The 27,405-nt window shown below is 46.5% G+C and overlaps 2 protein-coding genes across 5 annotated transcripts; one reads left to right on the forward strand and one right to left on the reverse strand.

The window, feature by feature from the left end:
* Window positions 1-1,263: 1,263 nt before the first annotated feature.
* On the forward strand, window positions 1,264-8,469 carry FKBP11 (FKBP prolyl isomerase 11). 4 transcript variants are annotated; one of them, XM_086399676.1, is made up of 7 exons: window positions 1,264-1,483; window positions 1,655-1,720; window positions 2,091-2,178; window positions 2,494-2,527; window positions 2,871-2,941; window positions 6,957-7,026; window positions 8,094-8,469. In XM_086399676.1, the coding sequence occupies exons 1-6, from the start codon at window positions 1,355-1,357 to the stop codon at window positions 6,995-6,997; spliced, it is 429 nt and encodes a 142-aa protein (XP_086255802.1). In that variant the 5' UTR covers window positions 1,264-1,354; the 3' UTR covers window positions 6,998-7,026; window positions 8,094-8,469. The 4 variants fall into 4 exon arrangements, with proteins under 4 accessions (XP_086255802.1, XP_086255803.1, XP_086255800.1 ...); XM_086399677.1 differs by lacking the exon at window positions 1,655-1,720; XM_086399674.1 differs by lacking the exons at window positions 6,957-7,026; window positions 8,094-8,469 and adding an exon at window positions 4,490-4,725.
* DRC2 (dynein regulatory complex subunit 2) lies at window positions 5,337-13,546 on the reverse strand. Its single transcript, XM_086399672.1, has 8 exons — window positions 13,234-13,546; window positions 12,316-12,483; window positions 9,075-9,244; window positions 8,082-8,220; window positions 7,042-7,239; window positions 6,623-6,841; window positions 5,850-6,002; window positions 5,337-5,739 (listed from the first exon to the last, which is right to left on the reverse strand). Exons 1-8 carry the CDS (start codon window positions 13,363-13,365, stop codon window positions 5,422-5,424), a joined length of 1,497 nt encoding a protein of 498 aa, XP_086255798.1. The 5' UTR covers window positions 13,366-13,546; the 3' UTR covers window positions 5,337-5,421.
* Between the last annotated feature and the right edge of the window lie 13,859 nt (window positions 13,547-27,405).

The raw sequence follows: 27,405 nt of genomic DNA on the forward strand, positions 1-27,405 counted from the left end.
AAGAATGAAGGATTAATTAGGGTGGTAGCCATGGGAATGGAAAGAGAGCTGGAGAGGCTGTAGAGGGAGAATCCAGAGGAGACTGGTTGGATGTGGGGCAAGTGAGAGAAGAATCATAGAGAAGGCTGACAGCAGAACAAATAGAAACAGGACGCTGGGTGCAAAATCCAGATTGTTACAGGTGGGATGGAGGAGAAAGAGCAATGAGTATGGTAGTGTGTGTGTTGATTTGAGGTACTGATCAGACATCCAGGTGGAGGCCTGCAGTACACAAGTTGTGTCTAAAATTGGGAGGGCAGTCAGAGCTCATGGGCATCATGGACCGGAGAGATGTTAAGGAGGACAAGGCCTAAGAGGTGACCCCAAACGATGACTGTGAGCTCACTGATGGGCAGAATCCAGATACCTAAAGCCTAAGTGGGCAGTGAGGGCTTGAATCATGCAGAAGGGGATTGGTAGGGTCACCTGAAATAATAGAAAAACTCCCAAAAACTGAAGTCCTTGCACAAACAAAAGGGGTGTATGTAGCTGCCCTTTTGACAGGTTTGTTGAAAAAGGAAATAAATGGTACTCTCACAGGAAAAGACCAGGGATGCACCCCCTCCTTACCGTAAACAGCCCAGTGCTCTTTTCATCTAATGTCCCTAAGGGTGGGGTTATGGGACAGCACCCTGCCTCCTTTTGGGTATATGACCTCCAGGAATGCAAGCTGAAAGGCTGGATGTGGGAGAGGGCTGCCATCTTTGACAACTGCTGGGCTGGGGTGAGCCAGTCAGATCCTGCCAAGATAGGTGTGAGGAGACTTAAGAGGAAAGAGCAGGGAGCCAGGGGACTGGACTAGACTCAGGTAGTCCTAGGGTTGAATCCTGCCTCTGTCACCACCTAGCTAGTTAAATTAGTTTAACCTAGTTAGTTAAGCTAAACTAGCTAGTTTAACTTGAGTAAGTTAAAGTTACTTAACCCGAACACCCAGTTCCTCATCTGTGAAATAGAAACAATTATGTCTACCTTTCAAGGTGGTTTTGAGGATTACAGACAAGTGTCTGGAACACAATAGGTAATCGAAAATGGATGCTACGATGTGACTCAGCCCCTCGCTGTGGGACCCAGCGAACGGCTAACCGACAGGTCGGAGTCTCACCCTCGGGATCTCAGAGGGCCGGGAGAGCTCCCGTGGCCTCCTCCCTGCAGGAGGTGGGGACTAGGTGGAGGAAGGGCTGCGGGAGGAGGAGCTGGCGCGTCGCGACCCGCCCCGTCCCATCCAGTCTGGCCTGGGCGCCGAAGGAACTGCGGTCCCAGCCCCTGTCATCCAGCGGCTTGTCTTGCGTGCCCCGAGCCTTGCCCGCACCCAGTTATGACTCTGCGCCCCTCACTTCTCCCGCTCCGACTGCTGCTGCTGCTGCTGCTCAGGGGGGCGGTGTGTCAGGCGGAGGCTGGGTCCGAAACCGAAAGTCCCGTCCGGACCCTCCAAGTGGAGACTCTGGTGAGGAGGGGAGAATCCCGGGCAGGCGCTGTGGATGGAGGTCGGGCCCGGTTGCGGGGAAGGTCGGGGTCTAAAGGATCCTGGGAGCGGGGAGGAGGGAGTGCAAGCACCGAATTGGGGGTGCCGCGTCGAGGGGCAGGAACCTCCCTGACTCGTGTAGTGCGATCATAGGTGGAGCCCCCCGAGCCGTGTGCTGAGCCTGCTACCTTTGGAGACACGCTTCACATACACTACTCGGTGAGGGGCCTGGGGGGCAGCGGCGGGGCCCCGGGGGCGGCGCCCCACTGAAACACGTCAGCTTTGGCTTGGACACGTGGCAAGCGGTCAGGGAGTAACTCCAGCTCTGGGGTCCTCCGGCACGTGGCGAGGGGGAGGGGCGCACCTCTTCCCTACCCTTTCCTCTTCCCTGCTCTTCCGCAGTGAAGTGAAGGGTGGAGGGATCTCCGAGAAGTGCCAGCCCTTTTGGGGCTTCCTGTTCCTTTCTGCCCGAAAGGGAACGTTAGACTGCAGCTACTAGGGGTTGCGGGCCGAGGCCAGGTGTGTGCGCACCCTGCTGGGAGGGAGCGGTATAGGTGGGCGCTCTAGGTGCTCTCCCTCCCACCCCCAGGGCAGCCTGGTAGATGGACGCATCTTTGACACGTCTCTGACCAGAGACCCTCTGGTTATAGAACTTGGCCAAAAGCAGGTGATACCAGGTACGTGAGCTGCACTCCCATTCCATTTCTTCCCAACCTAAGCCCATTCTTAGTTTCTTTAACCTCTCAGCTGCCTTGGAAATGCCCTCCCCACCCCACCCCAACCCAACCCCCACCCCCACCCAGGGTTCTACCACTCACCTCCGGAGGTTCAAATCCCACTCCTAGTACTCCTCTTGCCGCATACCACATTGGAAGCCAGAGATTCCAGAAGTGGGGAGCTCAACTGAGGGTCATGGGGAATATTTGATCTTCCTCTCCCAGGATTTGGGGAATGTGGATAGCTTCATATTCATTTGTGCCTTCTTCCTCAAGGTCTGGAGCAGAGCCTTCTAGACATGTGTGTGGGGTGAGTATCTGGGCAGGGGTGGGCTTGGGTGTACCCCTTCTGCATGGGTGGAGGCCGTCTCTGCTCCTAGAGGAGGCAGGAGAATGGGCTCTGGCTTCGTACTGGGTAGGCCCTGGTCTCTGGGCATGGAGGCTCTGGATGAAGCCTCAGGCTTTTTCTGGCTGGGGGTTCTGTTGGTGGAATTGAGACACCTTGGCCAGTCAACCTGTTTGGTGCTCAGGTGGGAAAGTTCTTGTTTTGAGTGTGAATATTCAGAGGGTTTTGTTGGTGGGACTTCAGATGGACTGAGGTGGTTGGCCCACCTGGTTCTACCCCTGGCTATGACTCACATTCCTTTCCTTAGAGAGAAGCGAAGGGTAATCATTCCTTCTCACCTGGCCTACGGAAAACGGGGATTTCCACCATCTATCCCAGGTAATCTGATGAGGCGGCTCTCTGGCTCTCGAGATACCCAGTCCCTGGGATTTCCCTGGCGATCCAGAGGTTAGGACTCTGTGCTTCCAACTCAGAGAGCGCGGGTGTGAGCCCTGGTTGGGGAACTAAGATCCCACATGCCAGAGAGCAAAGCCACAAACAAACAAAAAAGAAACAGTCCCTAGGAGCTACAAGGAGCTATGCACTTTGAAGCCTGAGAAGGTCGAAACCCAGTTTGCTAAATGGTGTAGGACTGGCTGATGCCTCCTTCTGCAGGGCCTCCTTTTTCCTCTTCAGATCACCAGCAGGCACTAGAGACATATAACCTGTTAAAGCCACCTGGCTTGTCCTCTGGCAGCCGGCCACTTTCTAGGGAGGCAACCCTTGCTTGAGCCACACGAGTCTGCTGCCTGTGCCACCGCTCTGAGAGCTCTGGGCTGCTTTCCTGTGCTTTCCCTACAACTCCAGACTGTCATTTGTGCAGTCGGCATGGCTCCTCACCACATCTCCACAGTTCCTTTCAGCCTCCACTAGAGAAGAGCTGGTGAAAATGGTCACAGTCAAATAATTCAAAATAAAATAAAAACATTTAAAAGCCAAGCCTGGGGGCCTCCCTGGGGTTCTAGTTAACACTTCCCCTTCCAATGCTGGGGGTGTGAGTTCCATGTCTCTGGGCCAAAAAACCAAAACAAAACAGAAGCAATATTGTAACAAATTCAATAAAGACTTTAAAAATGGTCCACATAAAAAAAAAAACCCCAAAACTTAAAAAAAGCCAAGCCCTCACAGGTCACTGCTAATACCTATTTTTTAAGGCCTGAGCCTAAACAGATTTTCCGAGACGCAGATCTCTTGCTTTTGGTTATAAGAAATGTTCCATTAGCTAAAATGAGTTGTACTGGGATAAAAATTCTTATCCTAAGTTCTAGCTTAGAGGTAGACCCAGACAGAGGGTCAGGGGACTAAAGAGAAATTCTTTTACCCAAAGCTCTTTTGCCTCCTCATCTCCAGCACTGCTTGTTTACATTCTCCCCCATCTCACTCCTGTTCATTTCTCCATTCCGAACGTCTTAAACCACATCCTGCCTCTCTAGCCATGTTGAAACACCTGTTTTTTTCTTTTTTTAAAGAATCACAGTGAGTGTGCTTACTGGTTGGTGACATTTTAAAAAGTCTAGTTTAAGTCCAATTAATTTCAGCCTTGCAAAGATTCTATCCATGTGGCTGTTTAGAGATACATAGTACAGAAGTTCTCTAACTTATAAATGGAGAACAGCCTGTACTTTTCACAAAGGTTCTCCTGTTGTGTCAAAGACCTGTCAGTGAAGACAAGCCACACTTGTATATTTGGGGTAAACATGACTATCACTCAATAGCCTTATAACCCTCCTCTGCCTCTTGCATTAAGAGAACTCAGCCCCACATTTAAATCTTGCCAACTTCACAGATGTTGCTGCGGTGTGGTCTGCCCTCCCTATTTGCATTCAGATTCTGAGCCCTGGATACAGTGCACAGGGATTCTAACCTTCACCTCCTCTCTGCCTCCAGCGGATGCAGAGCTGCATTTTGATGTGGAACTGATTGCACTGATCCGAGCCAACTACTGGCAGAAGCTGGTGAAGGGCATTTTGCCTCTGGTAGGCATGGCCATGGTGCCAGCCCTCCTGGGCCTCATTGGGTATCATCTATACAGAAAGGCCAGCAGTCCTAAAATCTCCAAAAAGAAGCTCAAGGAAGAGAAACGAAACAAGAGCAAAAAGAAATAATAAACAATTTTTTAAAAACTTTGCATTCTTCACCTGATACTTTCTGCGGCTGCCTATGTAAGTGGGAATGAGATAAAGGGCTGAGGAAAAAGGCATTCTTAGTTGGGTTCTGCTTCGCAGGGGGTGGTCGGAGGCTTTGGATCAGTTCTCCTGGCCTCCTCTTCCTATCCTAACTTACACCAAGGACCATAGGATCTCTGGGTACTGAAAGCATGGGTTTTGGCTCCCGTGGTGTCCCGACACCGAGGAGCAATACCTCACTGAGAAGTAAGCGTTGGGGAAGTTGCCTGGCTACTCTCTCTACTCCCTGTGCTGTGTGTGTGCCGGGTCGCTTCAGTCGTGGCAGACTCTTTGTGACCCCATGGACTGTAAGCCCCTAGGCTCCTCTGTCCATGGGGATTCTCCAGGCAAGAATACTGGAGTGGGTTGCTGTACCCTCCTCCAGGTGGTCTTCCCAACCCAGGGATTGAACCCGCATCTCTTACATCTCTTGCATTGGCAGGTGTTTTTTTTTTTTTTTTACCACTAGTGCCACCTGGGAAGCCCTCTCTACTCCCTAGGGCTGCTGTATGCCTAATATCCTCTAAGTAGACTGTTTAATCCAACATGGAAAAGATATAGAGACCTCATAAACTCCATGGTGATTTTTAATAGCAAAGTCCTTGGGTTTCTCAAAACATTCTCTGGGAATTGAAAAGAGGTTTTCCCCTTGTATCACAGGGTGTGGGAGACCACATGAGCGGCTTCAATGATGTTGTAAGTGGCTGGAGGTTTTTTGTCACCTGGCTGGGCTGTGGGCATGGGCAGGAGCTGGGGTAAGTTGCTGCGGTGATTGACGATGAAGAGTGGGTTGAGCTGGCTCAGCACTTCATCACTCACGGAGATGCCATCCAAGTACTGCCTGAGCATCTCCCGCAGCTTCTCATTGATTTCTAACAACTGAGCACGTCTGTGCCGAAGGCTCAGTTGCTCCAGTTTCACTTTGTTGTACCTTTTCCAGAAATTCTCCATCCCTTTGTAGTCCATTATCACCTGGGAGTGAGTTACAGGGAGAAGGTGTGTGGTAGGATCTGTCAGCAAGTGTAGCCCAGTGCTCTGTCACCCCAGCCTCAGGTGGTGGCCTTGGGCCCATGGAACCTTACCTTTCCAAGCTCTTCATTAAATTCCTCTAGGTCCATTGTCTCTATCTCTTCCTGCTCCTTGGGAGTCAACACCGATGAATAAAAAGGCAGCACTTTTTCTTCTTCTGTTTCAAATTTCCTACATATTTCAGCAAGTTTAAGAATCTTTTCACCCTGTTGGAAGCAAGCAGAAACCTTCTATTAGGAAAGGGATTGGGAAGGGGAAATAGTGGAGTTGGTTACCCTGCTTCAATCCAGGGAAGCTACTTAGCCAAATGGGATACAAAAGTAATACATCCAACACAAAGGGCTTACAAGCACTATTCCAGATATTTTATATTCTTCTAAAACCCATTCACTATTAACTCATTAAATTGAAGAGGTGAGAGGTGAGGGACTTCCTGGTGGTCCAGTGGCTAAGGATCTGCCTTCCAGTGCAGGGGACATGGGTTCCACCCCTGGTTGGGGAACTAAGATCCCACATACCGTGGAACAGCTAAGCCCGAGTGCCTCAACTAGAGAGCCCGTGTCCTGCAACCACTGAGCCTGTGCGCCAGAACTAGAGAGAAACTCGCATGCCACAACTAAGACCCAATGCAGCCCAGAAATAAAAGAAATAAATATTAAATAAATGAAATAATACGTGAAAGGCAAGGGAACATGAAATAAAATAGGTATTCCAAGTGTGCACTCAGGTAGGAAGCTGGGGGAAGCCCTCTGTTTTGCCAGCCCCTTTCACTCTGCAGGGAGCCAGGTTCCCTGGTTCTGTTCTGGCTACCCTCTCCCTTTGTTACCTTGTCAACAATCTCCCTCAGGGCCTTGAGGGTAGCACTGCTTTCCAGGGTGAGTTTGACTAAGTTCTCCTGTGCTATTCCCCGGGCCTGAGTCCTCTGGGCCTTAAGTTTTCGCAGTTGTACCAGGACCAACTCCTTGTCTTCACGAATGTCCTGATTCTGTTCTTCACTCTCGCGGCTGTGCACCAGGATCTTGCCTTTAAAAATAATGATGGAATCCTAGAGGAACAGGGTAGATTAGAGGAAACACTTGACTACGTGAGGGTCTTCAGTAGAACAGATAGAAGGACTCTCTGGGGACTGAAATCAGAGCATACCATCTCTCCCCAAACAGTGATGAAGCCCAGGGGAAACGGGAAGAAGAACAGGGGATAATGGAGCAGTTAAAGCAGTGAGTCGCCCAGGTGAGCTGCACTAACCTGTAATTTCTGTATTTTTTTCATCTGTGCTTCAATCTCTCTGGAGCTTTTCTCGTCCTTCACCTTGAGAGTCTCGAAGGCAATCTTTCGATCCTCTGTAGCATCAGTGTAATTCTTGAGTGCATCCTGGAACCTTCTCCACAGATCTTCTACTATGTTCTCCAGTTGCAGTCTTAGAAAGTGCTTCTCTTCTAAATTCTGGGAAGTGATCCCCAAATAGCCAGTGTTTGGACTTAACCTATTAGCGCCCTTTCTCTGGCACCAACACCTCCCCCTCTTGAACTGTTTGTAGCACAGCATGGTGCAGAGGTTGCCAGTGAAAATGCCTACAAAGACCAGGCAGATGATATAAATAAGTGCTATGGGCTATGTGGGGCCGGTGGTGAATCCCGAAGGAAATGCCCCATTGGTGGGGGGGGGGCAGTGAGGGCACAGCTGCTCAGCTCCATGGGAACGTCCCCATTTGAAAATGTGGCCCACTGTTACCAGATCTTTAAATTGTTTAGGGGAAGTTGCAGTTTTGGATTTTCTTGTGAAATCTCCCAATTTTTAAATGTAGAAAGCTTATAAAAGTTTGTATGAAACATTATAGGCCAAAATGAAAACAAAGCACTCTACCCTCCAAACCCAGGTCTGCAGGCTGGCTAAGTTGGCAGCCTCCAAGGTGGTAGAAGCTCTTGAGGCCAAGTGGCAGGAGAACTGGACTTCCCCCCTGGCTTGATCACAGATCAGCAGCCTGACTTTGGCAGGTCATTAAAGTCCACTTTGGACCTTAATTTCTTCTTCTACAGATCACAGGGCTGAAGTGAGAGGATCTCCTTGGTGTGTGTTAGCTCTAAAATGCATTTTCTTGGTATTTCAGATGGTCTTTCGTCCTCACCAATTTTCACAAGATTACAAAAAGCCGCAGGGGTCTACCTACAGTGGCAACAGGCATTTTATTGACTGTATTGGTTAAAGGGATCTCTTCTAGCTCTACTACCTTCAGAACTTTTTTCTCCCTTTTTCCCACCTCCTGCCCATCTGCTCTCCCTTGGTACCTTGTTTTTCAGATCGTCCCACATGCTCTGGAACTCCAGCTTGCTTTCATATTCAGAATCTATGTAGTTCTGCTCCATGGCCATGAAGACATCTTGTAGGTAGTGAATCTCTTTTTCATGTTGGTCAATAATTGTTTTCCTGTAGGAGATAAGATACTGTTCCTGCTCTGAGGCATAAAGCATAAGGACCAATAATGACAATGCAAAGCAGAATGTAATAAAACTATACGAATGGTACAAACTCGTAGGTACTGAAGAAGGATAGAAGGAGCGCAGGTTCTGTCCTTTGCCGGGCCAGAAAAAATGAATAATATTAGTTTGATTTTTGAATAGGAAATATACTCATATGATAAAAAAAATAAAAAAGTACAAAATGTTGCAGTGAAAAGTCTCTTTCCCATCTGTATTGCTGATCCTGTTCCGGATGCCAATTTTCTTGCTGTTCACACTGTCCACACTGTTCGCTGAACCCAGGATAGGTAAACCCAGAGCTAAGAGGTTGGAAGAAGACGCAGACACTATAGGAACTGTAGCCAGGTTTATTCTCTCCTGGCTGGCATGGCAGCCATAACACAGCCTCTCTTCTGGCTGACGCTGCACCCATAGACATAACATAACACAACATAACTGCACACAACCCTTCTGGGCTTTTCCAGGTGATGCTCATATAGGCACACCACACAAAGGAGTCTGGAACCAACCGAGTACCTCCTGATGCGCATGCGCAGTGCTACAAGTGCCCTCAGCAATCACATAATCATTGTTTACAGAACATGGGGCAGAGGGCATGAGACGGTAGGGCGAGAGGGCCTGAATGGTGCCATCTTGTTAATTTCCCCATACTATCGCTATCCTCCAGGTAGGTAGATGGGTAGGATTTTGATTGCTAGAAGTGGGTGGCTGCTTACAGGTAGCATCTTGACATAGGCTCTGGATACGGCCCTGGGCTCAACACCCTCCCCCACCCTCATAGCTCCTCTTAGGCCCCCACACCTTTCAGTGTCAAACTCCTTGGTTAGGGCCTCTAGCTCCAAGTTGTAATTTTCCTCTAGGAGGTTGAGCCGGCATCTCTGCAGGGCCAAGAGCTGGTCGATGCTGTGCAGGTGGCTGCGCAGGGCGTGGGCGTGCTGCTCCTCGGCTTCCGACAGGTCCTTTGCTAAAGACTGGGTAGGAAACAGAGTTACCACTTTGGCTGAATGGCAGCTGGGTGAGAAAAAAATGTATTCAGCTAGCTAGTTCCTATTTTCCCTAGTACCTAAATGCCAATTCTTTGGCTCTGGGATCTCGGGTTGTCCCGCTTTGGAATGTAAGAAGCTAGTGCCGGTGGAGGGGCCCTGTGAAAGCATTCATTCCAGTCAACAGCCCCGCTGAGATCCCAGTGGACAGTCAGAATCAATGCCAGTCACCTTACACATGCAGCTCAGTCAAGCCCCCAAGTGTCATCTCACTGAAAACCGTGTGAGAGGTGCCAGGCGAGAACCTCCCTGCTAAGCTAAGTCAACCTATAGAACCCGGAGAGAGAGTGAAATAAATTGTTGTTGTAAGTCGCTAATTTAAGGTGATTTGTGATGTAGCTATAATAGATAATGAGAAGACATCCACTGGCAAAAAAAAAAAAAAAGCAACAGTGTGAACATCAATAAGGATAAGAATGGCAATGGGTTAAAAAATATCAAATGTGTTTAATTATGAGTTTATCAGGATACTTAAAAAAAAATCAATTCCCATTAGAGGATGCCAATTTTTTAAAAAAAAACTGGTTTATAAAAGGGAAGAGAAAGAGTCAGGCATTTTTTATATAAATTATACCTCTGGGTAACTGAATGGTAAATGATAGTAAGTATCTCTTTATAGAAGTATTTGAACTAATAAATGAAAAAAGAATGATACTATTAGAAAATCAGCATTAAAAAAAAGAAAATCAGCATTTTGCAACCCACAATGAATTAATCAATAGCTTCTATGAAAGAACACAGCACCTGCAAGCTTCTAGTTGGAATTACCAAAACACAGGAAATACTGAGGACAAAGTAACATGTTAAACCACAATACAGAATACTATGCAGTTGTAAAACACAATGAGAAGCATGGGCTAATGTGGAATAGTCCCCAGGATATATTATTAAATGAAAAAGGCAAGAGGCAGAACACTATGTAATACTACCATCTGTGTAAAAAAAAGCTTTATTCATGCAACAAAAATTACCAGGAGGGGCACTGGGTGGTTGAAAGGCACCAGTGGGAGGGAACTTTTCTGTACATAACTTTTTTATCTTTTGAATTTTGAATAATGTGGGTGAACTACTTATTCAAAAAAGCAAAACAAATTAAAATGAATAAAGCAAAAAAGCCTTTACGAAATGTCCAGATGATCCACTCACTGTAAACTACCACATTGCTAGCTTTTACTTATATGTTTAGTATGGGGCTTCCCTGGTAGCTCAGACAATAAAGAATCTGCCTCTGATGCAGGAGACCCAGGTTCAATCCCTGGGTTGGGAAGATCCCCTGGAGTAGAGAATGGCAACCCATTCCACTATTCTTGCCTAGAGAATACCATGGACAGCGGGGCCTGGCGGGCTACAGCCCCGTCAGGGAGTTGCAAAGAATTGCGTGGGGTCGCAAAGAGTCAGACATGACTGAGCGACTTTAGTATGGATAAGATCTTATGAAATAGGTGCTGATAATCGGAGACTATTCACTCACTCAGCTAAGGTGTACTAAATCTGCTCTGTACCAGCACTGTGCTGGATACTGAGGATTCAGAGATGAAAAGACTTTCACTGTCTCCAAAGGAGTCTGAAGTCTTGCAGTAGAAAAGGTTATATAAACAGAAAATTACAAATAAATTCTGAGAAAACAAAAAAACAGGTGCAGATTAAATTCCCATTTTATAAAATTTGAAAAAATGTTATAGCACAACATGGAAAATGCTATGAGGTTGATGATTCCCCAGTGATAAGGGGATAGAAAAGACAGAGTGCACTGGGGAAGGCTTCATAGTAGAGATGTCATTTGTGTCACTCTTGGAGGAGGAGTAAGAATTTGCCAGGAACAATGAGGAGATAAGGAACAGAGAATTCCAGACAGAGGGAACAGCATGTGCAAAGCCACAGGAAAGAAGGCTGGCTCTATGAAAGGTGCAGGTAGAGGCCAGGTCATGAAAGGCTTTGCTGTTCCTTCTGTGGAGGAAGGGAGCCATTATTTATGGAGCCACTACGGAGATTTACACAGTGGAGTAACAGGAACAGATTTTTGTTTCAGAAAGATAATCCTGGTCATTGTGTAGACAATCAAACACTGGAAGATAAGAAGTTATTGCAATAGAGATAATACCCAGGTCTCAACTACTGCAGGATAGTGGGAAAGAGCAGGGTGTGACTTATTCAAGCAGAAGACTTACATAAGACTTAGTACCAGAAGTCAGGGATGGAGGCCAAAGCTAGAATGATTCCCAGATTCCCGGGTTGGGTGATGGTGAATGGCACCAGCCACCCAAACAGAGAGTATGAAGAAGACCAGATTGTGGAGTATGGGAAAGGGGACTGGAGAGAGGAGGAACTCATGAGTTCAGTTGTAAGAACAGTGCAACAAACAGGAACAGATATTGAGGGATCCTAAATATAGGGACTTGAAATTCAAGAGAAAAAAATCCCTTGCAGAAAAAGATGGTATGTACTCAACTCAAGAACCTCCCAAGGGCATAAAGTTAGCTGATTGAATTGGTTAGAGATCCAGAACCGCTCTTACCGATGGAGATCTTCACAACCTCATCCAGGGCCACTGAAGTTGAATCCAAGAGGCCACATGGAATTGGTTGCATAAAGCACTGGAGTGGGAATCAAGAAATCCGTGCTATAGTCACAGCTCTCTCACTGACTAGCTGTGTGACCTTGGGCAAACTGCTTCTCTCTGGAACTAAGCCTTCTCACATTGAAATGAAAGTTTAGGACTAAGTTCAAGTCATTGGGTGATGTCTACTCTGCCTTTCAACTCTAATACTGTATAGTACTGGTTTGAGGCAGTAGATGATCAAGGAGAATGGCTCCTCTAACAGAAGGGGAGGGATGACAGCTCAGTATTCTATTTTTCACCTCAGTGAAATGAACGATAGCCTAGCAGCATCACAGCATGTGTCTTGGGAGCGCTTTAACATGAATTAATTCACTAGGCCCATTCTATTAAGAGATCAAAGGCAGTCATAATCAAGGGTTTCTTTGGGAAGAGAGCTTGCCTTGATGACACTGTCCTTGCAGTCCACCACTCGTTCAAATGTTTGGCTGAGGATCTCAATGTCCTTATGAAGCTCTCTTGTCTTGACTTCCCGAAGGACCGTTCTCCACTGTGTGTTAATCTTATTAAGGTTCAGAGCACTGTTGTGCTCCTCCTTGGCCAGTTTGTCCTGTGGGAAGGAATAAATATATCCCGCCCCACATACACACCAGAGGTCAAATGGTGAGATGGTTAGATAGCATCACTGATTCAATGGACAAATGAATTTGAGCAAACTCTGGGAGATAATAGAGGACACAGGAGCCTGGAGTGCTACAGTCCATGGGGTTGCAAAGAATCAGATATGACTTAGCCACTGAACAACAACAACAACTCCAGAGGTCAGGGCTAAAAGCCCTGATACAGTACAACAAACAAGATCAAACTTAGTTTGTCAACTAACATCTTACCCTTTGTCTTTTCTGAGGGACCCGATGGCTAACATTCAGGAGTTTTTACTCTTGTTTTGGGAGGGTCTTAAGTAAGACAGGATCTGCCCAGTGGCATTTTAGGGAGGGCTATGGTGAGTTTCCTTCTGGATGGAGGCATCAGAGCAGGACATTGTTTGTAATGGCTCATCTCGAGGGAGAATATCAGACTTTCAGATAGCTCAGACAGATGATAGCACCTACTATCCCAGTTCTGGGGCTCAGTAGTGATTGTCCAGCTCTATGCCATCTCCCTACCTCCATGCTTCACAGAGAACTGCTCCTTCCCCCATACAATATTGCTGAAATCTAAGTCTATCTGGGTCTTAAGATTTCCAGGGGGAGGGGAGGCTACCATGAAAATGAGGCTGCCACAAAGACAGGGTCAAGGCGACAGGACCAGGGCAGGGGGTGCGTGGGGTTGGGCATAGAGTAATGCAAAAACCCATCACCTTCAAGAACTGGTTCAGGAGCCTCTCTTTCTTCTTGGCCATCTCCTCCTCTGCCAGCAACTTCTGCTGAAACAGAAGCAGCTGCTCCTCATCCGACAACGGCACCTTGGCTTTTTTCCCTTTCTTAGACATAGCTGAATCTAGGCGAGGATCCTCCACCTGCCACGGCCAGCATTAAAAGGGCAGGAGGAAAACGTCCCCAGAGAAGAGCCTTCTGGGACTGCCCCTGCAAGGGAATGTGACCTTAGATCTCAGACCTCAGGCTAGAGAAAACTTGGGAGAGCGGTGTGGCAGGGTTCCCAAGCCAAAGGACGCTTCTCCGTCTCCTAGCAACGGAGATCTCACTAAGATGGCGCTGTAGCAGCTAAGAGAAGGCGCCCCGTCTTGGAGCGCCCTCTGCTCGCTGGAGGACCTCAGTCAGTTTCTGAGAGAGGGTCGTTTCCTCCTCAATGAATATTCTAAAAATCTTTTGGGGGTATTATTTTTCAGTAATGGCCATATCTTAAAATATATGTAATAACTAACTTTTGAGAGATATGGAGAAACAGGAATCTTCACAAACTGTTGGTGGCAAAGGTAAAATGGTAGACCATTTTGGCAGTTTGGCAGTTTCTTAAAATGTTAAACATAAATTTACCTTGTGATCCAGTAATTTCACGTTTAGATATCAATCTAAGAGAAGTGAGAGTGTATCCATATAACGACTGTCACAGGAATGTTCTTAGTGGCTTTAGTCATAAAGAGTTCAGTTCAGTTCAGTCACTCAGTGGTGTCCGACTCTTTGCAACCCGTGAATCGCAGCACGCCAGGCCTCCCTGTCCATTACCAACTCCCGGAGTTCACCCAAACTCATGTGCATCGAGTCGGTGATGCCATCCAGCCATCTCATCCTCTGTCGTCCCCTTCTCCTCCTGCCCCCAATCCCTCCCAGCATCAGGGTCTTTTCCAATGAGTCAACTCTTCGCATGAGGTGGCCAAAGTACTGGAGTTTCAGCCTCAGCATCAGTCCTTCTACTGAACACCCAGGACTGATCTCCTTTAGGATGGACTGGTTGCATCTCCTTGCAGTCCAAGGGACTCTCAAGAGTCTTCTCCAACACCACAGTTCAAAAGCATCAATTCTTCTGTACTTAGTTTTCTTTACAGTCCAACTCTCACATCCATACATGACCACAGGAAAAACCATAGCCTTGACTAGACTAACCTTTGTGGGCAAAGTAATATCTCTGCTTTTTAATATACTGTCTAGGTTGGTCATAACTTTCCTTCCAAGGAGTAAGCATCTTTAATTTCATGACTGCAATCACCATCTACAGTGATTTTGGAGCCCCTAAAAATAAAGTCTGACACTGTTTCCACATCTATTTCCCATGAAGTGATGAGACCAGATGCCATGATCTTCGTTTTCTGAATGTTGAGCTTTAAGCCAACATTTTCACTCTCCTCTTTCACTTTCATCAAGAGGTTTTTTAGTTCCTCTTCACTTTCTGCCATAAGGGTGGTGTCATCTGCATATCTGAGGTTATTGATATTTCTCCTGGCAATCTTGATTCCAGCCTGTGCTTCCTCCAGCTCAGCGTTTATAATGATGTACTCTGCATAGAAGTTAAATAAGCAGGGTGACAATATACAGCCTTGACGTACTCCTTCTCCTATTTGGAACCAGTCTGTTGTTCCATGTCCAGTTCATAATAGCCCGATTGAAAACAACCTAAATTCCAAAAACAAGTGAATGATGGACAAAATATGCTCTCTCCATACAGTGAAATACTATTCAACAATAAAAAAGGAACAGACTATGCATGCATGCTACAATGTGGATAAACCAGAAAAGCATACTCAAAGAAGCCAGATAAAAGAGGTCACATAAATTTCCATTTATGTAAACTATCCAGAAAAGGAAAAGCTATGAAGATGGAAAGTAGACTACAAATTATTAGGGGCAGGGGGTGAGGGAGATTAACATTAAATGTATATGAGAGATCATATTGGGTTGATCAAAGTGTTCTAAAACTGATTTATGCTGGAGAATTTGATGAATCTGGGATAAAAGCATCATTGGGTTATATGCTTGAAAAGGGTGAATTATGATATGCAAAATGTGCCTCAATAGAGTTGTTTTAAATAGAAGATATAATACCTGGATTGGAGTTTTTCAGAGAAACAGAGCCAATATTTTAAGTATATAATAGATAATATTTAAAATATAAATATTTAAGATATAGAATATCTATCTTCATCCATTTGATGTTTCAATCTGAGTCTAGAGGCCAGAAGGACCAATGTCCCAACCAAGCAGTCAGGCAGAAGAGTTCCCTCTTACTCAGCCCTTTTTTTCTACTCAGACCTTCAACTGATTGGATAAGACTCACCTACATAAGGGAGAGCAACCTGCTTTACTCAGTCTACTGATTCAAATGTTAATCTCATGAAGAAAAACCTTCACAGACTTACTCAGAATAATATTTGACCAAGTGTCTGGACACTCTGGCTCAGTCAAGTTGGCACATAAATTTTACAATCACAGGTCCACCTCTTGTTAATACACATCTTCTTAAACCATACCTAATCTCCAAATAAAGCCAATGACAAGGTCATGATACTTAAATATTATAATATAAAGTCAATACATCTTATGTTACATGATAGGGAATAAGAAAGGGGAAAAACAATTTTATTTTTATACACACACATTCATAACAAAATGAGGAAATATAAAAATTGTAGTTCTGCAATTACAGAAATCACATTTCTATAACTGGTCATGTTGTTGTACTGGGAATTTATAACTGCCTTCTCCCACTACTCATATTGTATTCTTTCTGCCTTCAGCAAGCACCTCAGCTAGTCATGGCTCTTTACCTGGTGGGGTGACCCAAACTCATTCCTGAAGGGTCTGGGCTGTTAGTAGTCCTGCCTGGATTGCCACTGTTGCTGGTACTGTAACAGAGTCTTCAAAGGGCCTTTCCACCATTTGATCAAACCAGTAGCTTCAGGATAGCAGGCAACATGGTAAAACCAGTGAATCCCACGAGCATGGGGCCATTGACACACTTCATTTGCTGATAAGTAGCTTCCATGATCAAAAGCAATGTTGTGTGGAATACCATGATGGTGGATTCAGATCAGATCAGTCGCTCAGTCGTGTCCGACTCTTTGCAACCCCATGAATCACAGCACGCCAGGCCTCCCTGTCCATCACCAACTCCCGGAGTTCACTCAGACTCACATCCATCGAGTCAGCGATGCCATCCAGCCATCTCATCCTCTGTCGTCCCCTTCTCCTCCTGCCCCCAATCCCTCCCAGCATCAGAGTCTTTTCCAATGAGTCAACTCTTCGCATGAGGTGGCCAAAGTACTGGAGTTTCAGCTTTAGTATCATTCCTTCCAAAGAAATCCTTCTGTAAATCCAGAGAATGGTAGTTTGGGCAGAAGACTTGCATGCAGAGAAGGCAAATGTATATCCAGAGTAAATATTTATTCTATTAAGAATAAAACACTGCCCCTTCCATGATGGAAGTGGTCAAATGTAATCAACTGTTCACGCAGGAATGGTACCATGCAGGGGGCCCAGTGTTGGTCTCTGCTGTTGCCAGATTGGGCACTCTGTGATTGCCTTAGCCAGGTTGGCCTTGGTAAGTGAAAAGCCATGTAGCTGAGTCCATGCATAACCTCTGTCATGGCTACAATGGCTACTTTGTTCATGGGCCCGTTGTGCAATGACATGGGTGGCTGGGAAAACAGACTGACTGGTATTCACATAACAGGTCATCCTATCCACTTGATTATTAAAATCCTCCTCTACTGAGATCACTCTTTGTGATCTTTTCCTTGGAACACAAATACCTTCATATTTTTTGTCCATTCGGAGAGTTCTATCCCATAGATCTTCCTCAAGTTTCCGTGTTACAAATTTTCCAATCACGTTCCATCCAAGTCCCTGACGATTCAGCCAAGCCATTGGCCACAGCCTAGGAGTTGATATACAGTCACATGTCTGATCATTTCTCCTTTCAAACAAAGTGAACGACCAGGTGCACTGTGCGACGTTCTGCCCACAGGGACCACTCCCCTTTGCAGTGCCCTTCAGGATGTCCCTCAAAGGGGCTACAGTATTGCAGCTGTTCACTTGTGGGTGGTGCCTGCATATTGCACAGAATTATCTGTAAACCAGACCTGAGTCTTCTCTTCTTCCATCAGCTGATCATAGGGAACTCCCTCTAAGGCTATGGGTGGAGGCTAGAAGAGACAAATTTGTGGAGCTGTGAGAATCTGGACCATTTCTCCATGTAACTTACTTGTACCTTCAGGGTCTATTCAGGCCTGATCTCTTTTAGTGAAAGTGAAAGTGAAGTCGCTCAGTCGTGTCCGACTCTTTGTGACTCCATGGACTGTAGCCCACCAGGCTTCTCTGTCCATGGGATTCTCCAGGCAAGAATACTGGAGTGGGTTACCATTTCCTTCTCCAGGGGATCTTCCTGACCCAGGGATCGAACCCGGGTCTCCCGCATTGGAGGCAGATGCTTTAACCTCTGAGCCACCAGGGAAGCCCCACCTTAATTTGGAAGGAAAGTTATGACCAATCTAGACAGCATATTAAAAAGCAGAGACATTAATTTGTCAACAAAGGTCCGTCTAGTCAAGGCTATGGTTTTTCCAGTAGTCATGTATGGATGTGAGAGTTGGACTGTAAAGAAAACTAAGTACAGAAGAATTGATGCTTTTGAACTGTGGTGTTGGAGAAGACTCTTGAGAGTCTCTTGGACTGCAAGGAGATCCAACCAGTCCATCCTAAAGGAGATTAGTCCTGGGTGTTCATTGGAAGGACTGATGTTGAAGCTGAAACTCCAATACTTTGGACATCTCATGTGAAGAGGTGACTCAGTTGAAAAGACCCTGATACTGGGAAAGATTGAGGGCAGGAGAAGGGGATGACAGAGGATGAGATGGTTGGATGGCATCACCGACTTAATGGACATGAGTTTGAGTAAACTCCGGGAGTTGGTGATGAACAGGGAGGCCTGGTGTGCTGTGGTTCATGGGGTCGCGAAGAGTCGGACATGACTGAGCAACTGAACTGAACTGAATTTGATGATGGAGTGCAGCTTTGCACACCCAACTTTATGGCTTGGTAGGTCAGTTCATGATGGGCAGCTCAGGTCACATAGTGATTTGGAGGCCCATGGTTAAGCATTCAGTCTCTACTAAGACCCAGTAGCAGCCAAGAGCTGTTTCTCAAAAGAGGAGGAGGGGCTTCTGTGGTGGCTCAGTGGTAAAGAATCCATCTGCCAATGCAGGCGACAGGGGTTTGATCTCTGGTCTGGGAAGATCCTACATGCTGAGGAGCAACTAAGCTCGTGCATCACAACTATTGAGCCTGTGCTCTAGAGCCCAGGAACTTCAGCCACTGAGCCCACACTCTGCAGTTACTGAAGACCATGCACCCTAGAGCCTGTGATCCACCACAAGAGAAGCCACCATAATGAGAAGCCTGTACAATGCAACAAAGAGTAGCCCCCTCTCACCACAACTGGAGAAAAGCCCACTCAGCAAGAAGACCCAGCACAGCCATAAACAAACAATTTTTTTTAAATAAAAAAGAGGAGTAGTCATCTGTGGAGGATGACAGGACTTGGCTCCAGTATTCTAAGGGCCTGTGTGGCAAGTCACCTCTTGAGGCTGCCAAATACTTCAAACAGCATCCCAGTCTGCCACTCCCACTTCAGCACCATTGCATCCACTGGATTGTGTGGCCCACACGGCACAGCAGCAGAGCTTGTGCAGCAGCTTGACCTGTTGCAAAGCCTTCTCTTGTCCTGGTCCCACTCAAAGCTTACAGCTTTTCAAGTCACTTGGTGATCAGGCCAATATAACACTCCCAAATGAGGAATATGCTGCTTCCAAAACCTGAGGCGGCCCGTTAAGGTGTTGTACTCCTCTGTTGATTGTGGGAGGGGCCAGAAGCCACAAGTTGTCCTTCACTTCAGAAGGGATATCTCCATGTGCCCCACACCACTGTACCTTTGAAATTTCACTGACAGGCCCTGGACTTTAGCTGGGTTTATTTCCCATTCTCTGACACACAAATGTTTCACCAATAAAAACCAATGTCTGGGGACTTCCCTGGTGGTTCAGTGGTTGAGAATCTGCCTTCCAATTCAGGGCACATGTTCAGTCCCTGGTTGGGGAATTGAAATTCCGATCACTTCTGGGCAACTAAGCCCACACCCCAAAACTAGAGAAGCCCTCTCGTAACAGCCTCTGTACTGCAACACAGACCTAGTGCAGCCAAAAATAAAAAAAAAAAAAATTGAAAAAAAAATACAACGTCTGGGGAATTCACTGGTGTTCCAATGCTTAGGATTTTGCACTTTAATTGCTGAGGGCACAGGTCCAATCCCCTGGTTGGGGAACTAAGATCTCATAAGTTGCGTGATGCGGCAAACAAAACAAAACCAATGGCTGCAATAGTTGCTCCTTCTTGCTCACTAAGTCCAATCTGCATAATGTCATCAATGTAATGGATAAGTGTGATATCTTCTGGTTTTGAAAGATGTCAAGCAGAACATCATGCACTGATGAACAGTGTCAGGGGAGCATTCCAACTACATGGAGGAAGAGCTAAGATCATCACAGTGCTGACCACCAGGAATAGAAGTCTAAGCACTTCTGCCCATTGCATGTTGGTATCAGAGTTGCCAAGGACAACAATGTAGTCAAGCACTGGGTGGAACAGTGCGTCACTCACATACAGAAGAGATAGAGCAAGATCACTTCAATAGTGGGGACTTCCCTGGTGGTCCAGTGGTTAAGAATCTGCCTACCAATGCAGAGGACATGGGTTCGATATCTGGTCCAGGAAGATTCCACATGTCATGAGCAGCTAAGCCCCTATGCCACAACTACTGAGCCATCCTCTAGAGCCCACATGCCACAGCTACGGAAGCCTGCATGCTCTAGGACCTGTGCTCCACCACAAGAGAAGACACCGTAATGAGAAGCCTGAACACCATAACAAAGAGTAGCCCCTGCTCACCACAGCTAGAGGAAGTCCATGCACAGCAATGAAGACTCAGCACAGCCAAAAATAAACAAAAATAAATAAAATAAATAAAATTTAAAAATAGTGAGTGTTGGTCCCCAGTGGCCAGTGGGTCCCCTCCTGGAAGCCAAAGCTGGGCAATTAGCCCACACGCACCCACTCTGGTGTCAAGTGAAAGACTCCTCCCCCTGCCCATAAAATCTGAAATAGCTGGGGGCAAGCCTGAGGACTAGTGGTGCATTTGCTTAAGCAGAACACAGGAGTACATTGAGCAGGATACAGAGAGATTCCCACACAAGGTGATAAGCTCATTCAGGCTGTGTGGGCTCTTTACCTCCTATCAGGCTGGATGAATCACAAGCTGGAATCAAGATTTCTGGGAGAAATATCAATAACCTCAGATATGCAGATGATGCCACACCTGGCAGAAAGTGAACAGGAACTAAAGAGCCTCTTGATGAAGGTGAAAAAGCAGAGTGGAAAAGCTGGCTTAAAACTCAACATTCAAAAAACTAAAGTCATGGCATCTGATCACATCACTTCATGGCAAATAGAAGGGGGAAAAGTGAAAACAGTGACAGACTTTATTTTCTTGGGCTCCAAAATCACTGAGGATGGTGATTGCAGCCATGAAATTAAAAGATGCTTGCTCCTTAGAAGAAAAGCTATGACAAACCCAGACACTGTATTATTAAAAAGCAAAGACATCACTTTGCTGACAAAAGTCCATCTAGTCAAAGCTATGGTTTTTCCAGTAGTCATGTATGGATGTGAGAGTTGGACTACAAAGAAGGCTGAGAGCTGAAGAATTGATGCTTTCAAACTGTGAAGTTTGAAAACTAGAGAAAGTTTCTCTAGAGAAAACTAGAGAAAGTTTCTCTAGAGAAAACTAGAGAAGATTATTGAGAGTCCCTTGGCCAGCAAGGAGATCAAACCAGTCAGTCCTAAAGGAAATCAACCCTGAATATTCATTGGAAGGACTGATGCTGAAGCCAAAGCTCCAATACTTTAGCCACCTCATGCAAAGAGCCAACTCATTGGAAAAGGATGAGGATGAGATGGTTAGATAACATCATCAACTCAATGGACATGAGTTTGAGAAACTCTGGGAAATAGTGAAGGACAGGGAAGACAGATGTGCTGCAGCCCGTGGGGTCTCAAAGAGTTGGATACGACTGAGCAACTGAACAACAACAAACAAGAAGGAAGTGTTCCAGGCCCAGCGTCCATTCTTACATTGCGGATTGGGAGTTGAAAGGTTGTAAGCGTTGGCTTTTTCAGCAAAAGGTGATCGAGATCCCTGTGAACTAAATGATGACACAGGGCTGCAGAGGTGATATACCCCTGAGGTAGAATTGTGAAGATGTATCACTGGCCTTGCCAGCTGAAAGCCAGCTGCTTCTGGTGGTCCAAATTGGCAAAGATGGAGAAAAAGGCACTTTCCAGATCAAGAGTTCCATGTCAGGTACTAAGGGCTTCCCAGGTGGCTCAGTGGTAAAGAATCTGTCTACCAATACAGGAGATGCAGATTCGATCCCTGGGTCAGGAAGATCCCCTGGAGGAGGAAATGGCAACTTACTCCAGTGTTCTTGCCTAGATAATCCCATGGACAGAGGAGCCTGGTGGGTTACAGTCCATAGGATCACAAAGAGTTGGACATGGCTGAAGCGACCGAGCACGCACATCAGGTACCAAAGGATGTGTTAATTTTGGTCATGCAATGAAAGCACATCTGGCAATTAGTCACCACCTGGTTAAGCTTGCAATAATCCACTGTCATTCTCCAAGATCCATCCATCTTCTGCACAAGCCAGATAGGTGAGTTGAATGGTGATGTGGTGGAAATGACCACTCCTGCGTCTTTCAAGAACTTTAGGATGGTAGTAATCTATGTGTAATCCCTTCAGGAATGTGGTATTGCTTTGGTTCACTATTTTCCTAGGCAGAATCAGTTCTAGTGGCTTCCACTTGGTCTTTCCCATCATAAAAGCCCTCAATCCACAAGTCAGGGAACCAGTGTTGGTATTCTGCCAGCTGCTGAGTATATTCCAATTGTGCATTGCAGAACTGGGAAAATACCCATAGAATGGGTTCAGGGACTCATTAACCCACTGAGATAGACTTCATAGCCTGGCACGCTACAGTCCATAGGGTTGCAAAGAGTTGGACACGACTGAAGTGACTGATCAAGAGCATGTACTGCAGTATGCCAGTCTTCCCTATCCTTCGCTACCTCCCAGAGTTTGCTCAAATTCATGTCCATTGAGTTGGTGGTGCTATCTAACCACCTCATCCTCTGCTGCCCCCTTCTCCTCCTGCCCTCAATCTTTTTCAGCTTCTGGGTTGCCCAGCTTCAGGGTCTTTTCCAATGAGTTGGCTCTTCAAATCAGGTAACCAAAGTATTGGAGCATCAGCTTCATCAATGATCCTTCCAATGAATATTCAGGGTTAATTTCCTTTAGGATTGACTGGTTTGATCTCCTTGCTATCTGAGGGACTCTCAAGAGTCTTCTCAAACACCACAATTCAAAAGCATCAATTCTTCAGCACTCAGCCTTCTTTATAGTCCAACTCACATCCATACATGACTACTGGAAAAACCATAGATTTGACTAGATGGACCTTTGTCAGCAAAGTAATGAATTATCCTCCAATTAAAAATAAAATAAAACTTAAAGTAAAAAAATGCATTGGGAAGAACAGTTTTTCTTTCTATTATTTGGAAAGATTTGTGTCCAGTTGGCTTTATTACTTCCTTAAATGTTTGGCAGAATTTACTAGTGCCACATCTGAGCCTAGTATTTGATTCGTGGGAGTTTTTAAAACAAGAGCTTTATTGAGATATAACTCATACCATACATTCATCCCCTTAAAATGTACAGTTCAGTGGTGTGTTTAGTACATTCACAGAGTTGTGCAATCATTGCCACAATCAATTTTAGAACACTTTCACAACTCCAGAGAGAAACTCCAAACCATTAGCAGTCATTCCCCTTTTGTGGCAATGTTTTTCATTATAGATTCAATTAAGAGTTTTATGCTTCCTTCATGGTCAAACCCAAGACTCAAACTTCAGGACTAGCTTTTCCCAGAGACTCCTGCTCCAGGATCAATGTCAGCAAATGATGAGGCACTTACCATCTGTGGCACTGGGCTGGGATGCAGAGAGGACATGAGTGAACAGGGCAATAAACCCAGGTTCTTTAGAAACCTGAGTTTTAGCACCAGGTTAGAGCTCAGCCTTTGAACAAGCTTCAATTCTCCCCTACCCGCTTTGGTTGCATCATGAGGCATGTAGGATCTTAGTTCCTCAATCAGGAATCAAACTCACACTCCCTGCATTGGCATCATGGAGTCTTAATCACTGGATTGCCAGGGAAGTCCGGACCACTAGGGAAGTCTGGACAACTAGGGAAGTCCCAAGCTTAAATTCTGAATCTGCTCTTTGCCTATCAAGTAGGGAGAGTAGTCTCCTTTCTATTTTTCATGATTGGGGTGGGACAAATAAGAGAAACCCACTCCAGTATTCTTGGGCTTCCCTTGTGGCTCAGCCGGTAAAGAATCTGCCTGCAATGCAGGAGACTTGGGTTTGATCCCTGGGTTGGGAAGGTGCCCTGGAGAAGGGAAAGACTACCCACTCCAGTATTCTGGCCTGGAGAATTCCATGGACTGTATAGTCCATGGGGCTGCAAAGAGTTGGACACGACTGAGCAATTTAAGAGAAAAGAAATTAGAGAAATGTGTGTGAAATCACTTTGAAAATTGTGAGGTATTCCAGTATTATTGAGGGCTTCTCTGGAGGTTCAGATGTAAAGAATCTGCCTGCAATGCAGGAGACCAGGTTCAATTCTCCGGGTGGGGAAGATCCCCTGTAGAAAGGAATGGCTACCCACTCCAGTATTCTTGCCTGGAGAATTCTATGGACAGAGGAGCCTGGTGGGCTATAGTCCATCAGGTCACATAGAGTCAGACATGACTGAGCAACTAACATTCTCACCTTTCGCTTACTTCAGGTATTATTGATGGGCTGGCAATTTAGCTAAGGAGACATAAATAATATAGAAATATAAGCATGGGCAACAATACATTTCTGAGCACTCGCTGTGTGCTAAGCACTATATTAAGTGCTGTGTATGCATTACCTCACTGGATTCTTACCATAACCCTGTGAAGTAAGTGCTGTTATTATTCTTATTTTACAGATGAGAAAAGTGATGCTTGGAGGGATTAAACAACTCACTCAAGGTTATAGAGTTAAAAGGACAGCACATGGGGAGGGGCTGGTCTGTCTGAGCTGACCAGTAAGCCCATGAGAGGACGGCCTGTATGGTCTGTCCAGAAAGCTGCTCCTCTTCACAGGGTGCAGGTTACTCCGGTAACCCTTATAAAGCAATCTCTCCCCAACCCTGACGTCTCTGGCCCTCTCCCCATAATTTCTGTGAATGTCTCCTTTTTGCCCTTCCTATGCACCCCACCCTGAAATTCAGATTCTTCTCATAGCTTCACAAATCAGTTCTGGGATGCTTGCAGAGGCTCCTGTTTCCATGGTGATGTGCGGAGGCTGGTACCACACACGCCAAGGGTAGGCGATGCAGAGAATTGGCTCAGGATCCAAAGGAGTCGGCAGTAGCCAGGCTCCGGGAAAAGAGATCGATGAGAAAGCCGAGTCTGAGTGGCTGGACCTCCCTTGGAGCTCCAGAAGGATTTCCACCCCCACCACACCCCTGCCCTCCTCAAACTCCTAATTTGGGTGTAGACCATAGGAGCCCAGGGGAACGGACGCGGTGGGGGCTTTGACTTGTTTGAAAACAAAGCGTAATCTTGGGAGAGGCTACCCAGTTGGGGGGCCCCCTCCTCCCCTGACCCCTCTGCCACACTCTCCTCTGCCTGCTCTGACCTCGTTCTTTGAACCGCTGCCGGGTCGCTGAAGGGGAGCCCGGCGGCCAGCAGGGGGCAGAGTCTCCCTCCGTCAAAGCTTCTGCCGGCCTCCATCCTCTCTGCTCCCGCCACCCCTGTTCTCACCACGATTATTTTCAGCTGACAGGCTGCAAAGGCGCAGTAGGTGGATTTCAGGACAGAAGAAGGGTTCTGGCAGGGGCTGTGAGCGGCTGATGCTTTAGTCTTTAGACTGTGCGCTCGGCTGGGGAGAGGGAGTGCTTAGGGCCCCGAGTCAGGGGCCGAAGCAAGGACACTTTAACTTCTACTGGCAAAGATTTCCTCTGAGGTTTATTTTGATCCGTTGAAACACCCTAACCCTGAGGAGGAGGCTTAGTCATCCACTCAATAACTGTTTATCGAGTGTCAACGATTATATTCACGGATGGATGCATCCAATCAAATCGAGTGTTTGCGGAATGTCCTTAACCTTTCCGGGGGGGCGGGGGGTGGCGGGCAGAGGAGGGGAAGTCACATATCCTTTGAGATTATGATAAAAAAAATACAGACTGTCTCCCAGAAAGAAGGCACTGCAAATCTAGAAATGCTGTTGTGTGGTTTGGGGAATCCCATAAACTCCTGGGAGTTCACCCACGGGCCTCAGGACTTAAACTCCTGGTTTACTGTGAGCCCTGTGCTGGGCTTTGAGGGTACAAGACAAATGAGGTACACATATCCCCACCCTGTCTGAGCTTCAGAGGCTAGTGGGAGACACAGATGATTAAAGACACTTTTACATGTTGAGGTATGGGGAAGTCATTATGGTTTATGTGTGAGTTAACTTGAATTTGATGCTAATTAGAACAGCGTGTTTGTGGCCTATCAAACATACATTGTACATCTGCTTTAATTATTAAGGAAAAGGGCACACTGACCAGAAGTAAAAGAATGTCCATGTTAAAAATAAAGATTAAATACCTCCCTTCCTGAGAAACCAGTGCTGAGTACTCCTTCAATGATAAGACTCCCTTCCCAGGTGCCAAGGCCATACTGACTCACTCTGTACAGTGCCGGTCTGGTTTTTCTTTTGAAACCTTGAAGGAAGATATCCCTGACTCTTTCGATGTTCTTTGTTCTGTGCTGAAAGCTGTGCTTTTCTGAACAGCTCCTCAGAGTTACCTGAGAGGCTGTCTTCCTGGCTGTAATCCTCAGTTTGGCTCAAAGAAAACTTTTTTCTATTGCTATTACAGATCGTTTATTGATTATTTTTCACTGACACAGGACAGTAAAGAAATGCTTAAAATACAGTGGGGAAATTCAGGAGACCCACCAGGACCTAGACCAGGGCCCTTACAGAAAGCTGAGACCTGAAGATGGAGCAGGAGCTGGTCAGGCAAAGGCTTGAGGGAGAACGCATTGGGCAGGAAGGAAAGCACAGGGAAACCCTCTGAGAAGAGGGGACAGCAAACCTGAGACACCAACAGGAGGCCCGTGCAGCGGGCTCAGAAGTGCCAGGCGGAGAACGCATGAGAAATGGGGCTAGAGGGTGAGTGCCATATGCAGCCCCTGGGATGCGACAGGGAACAGGAGACAGCTGCCACCCTCAAGGACACTGGCAAGCAAGCTGGTGGTTCTGCTGTAGAGGGGCGAGTTCAGCACCAGGAGTGAGCAGAGCATGCTGTGGGAGTGTGCAGGAGGAGCTGTATACCCAGTCTTGGGGATCGGCCCAGGGCCCAGGACGTGAGGCTCAGTGATACACATGGTATATACCCAGAATACCCTCAGCCTCTGAAAACAGCCAGAGGATGAATGGGGAGGGAGCAATCACAAGGGCACCTCGGTTTGACTGCATCCTATCGTTAGGAACACCTTTTATGCTGGGGGTGTAGAGGGCTCAGCTCAGCTCTGCCTACTTTTTAACTTCAGAGTTGAGGCCAGAAGCAGCCTTGGCTAGAAAAGTGGGTGAGGAGAGACAGCAATAGACCTGCCGTCCCCAGCCCTTGCTGTAGGTTTAGGGGTGGAACAGGAAGAGCACCGGATGAGACAGGCAAGCAGGTATTGCAGTGACTTGTTGTCAGTGATTTATTTTAACAAACACTCACCTAGGACTTACTGCATGCCAGGCACTGTCCTAAACACTTAATCAATTTTCATTCATAACACTTCTAAGAAATAGGCATGATCTTCAATGTCATTTTACACCCGGGGAAAATGAGGCACAGAGCAGTTAAGTGCCTTGGCAAAATCAACTAGCA

This window comes from Bos grunniens, chromosome 5, assembly GCF_055505025.1.
Source record: "Bos grunniens cultivar Pamir isolate PY7600 chromosome 5, Bosgru_T2T1.0, whole genome shotgun sequence".
Taxonomy (NCBI): domain Eukaryota; kingdom Metazoa; phylum Chordata; class Mammalia; order Artiodactyla; family Bovidae; genus Bos; species Bos grunniens.

Coding starts and splice junctions, on each gene's coding strand:
- FKBP11 (XM_086399674.1), top strand. CDS start 1,355: ATGACTCTGCGCCCCTCACTTCTCCCGCTCCGACTGCTGCTGCTGCTG. Junction 1,721..2,090: donor CGCTTCACATACACTACTCG/GTGAGGGGCCTG, acceptor TCCCACCCCCAG/GGCAGCCTGGTAGATGGACG. Junction 2,179..2,493: donor CCAAAAGCAGGTGATACCAG/GTACGTGAGCTG, acceptor TTCTTCCTCAAG/GTCTGGAGCAGAGCCTTCTA.
- DRC2 (XM_086399672.1), bottom strand. CDS start 13,365: ATGTCTAAGAAAGGGAAAAAAGCCAAGGTGCCGTTGTCGGATGAGGAG. Junction 9,245..12,315: donor GCAAGGACAGTGTCATCAAG/GCAAGCTCTCTT, acceptor TTTCCTACCCAG/TCTTTAGCAAAGGACCTGTC. Junction 6,842..7,041: donor AAAAAATACAGAAATTACAG/GTTAGTGCAGCT, acceptor CTGTTCCTCTAG/GATTCCATCATTATTTTTAA.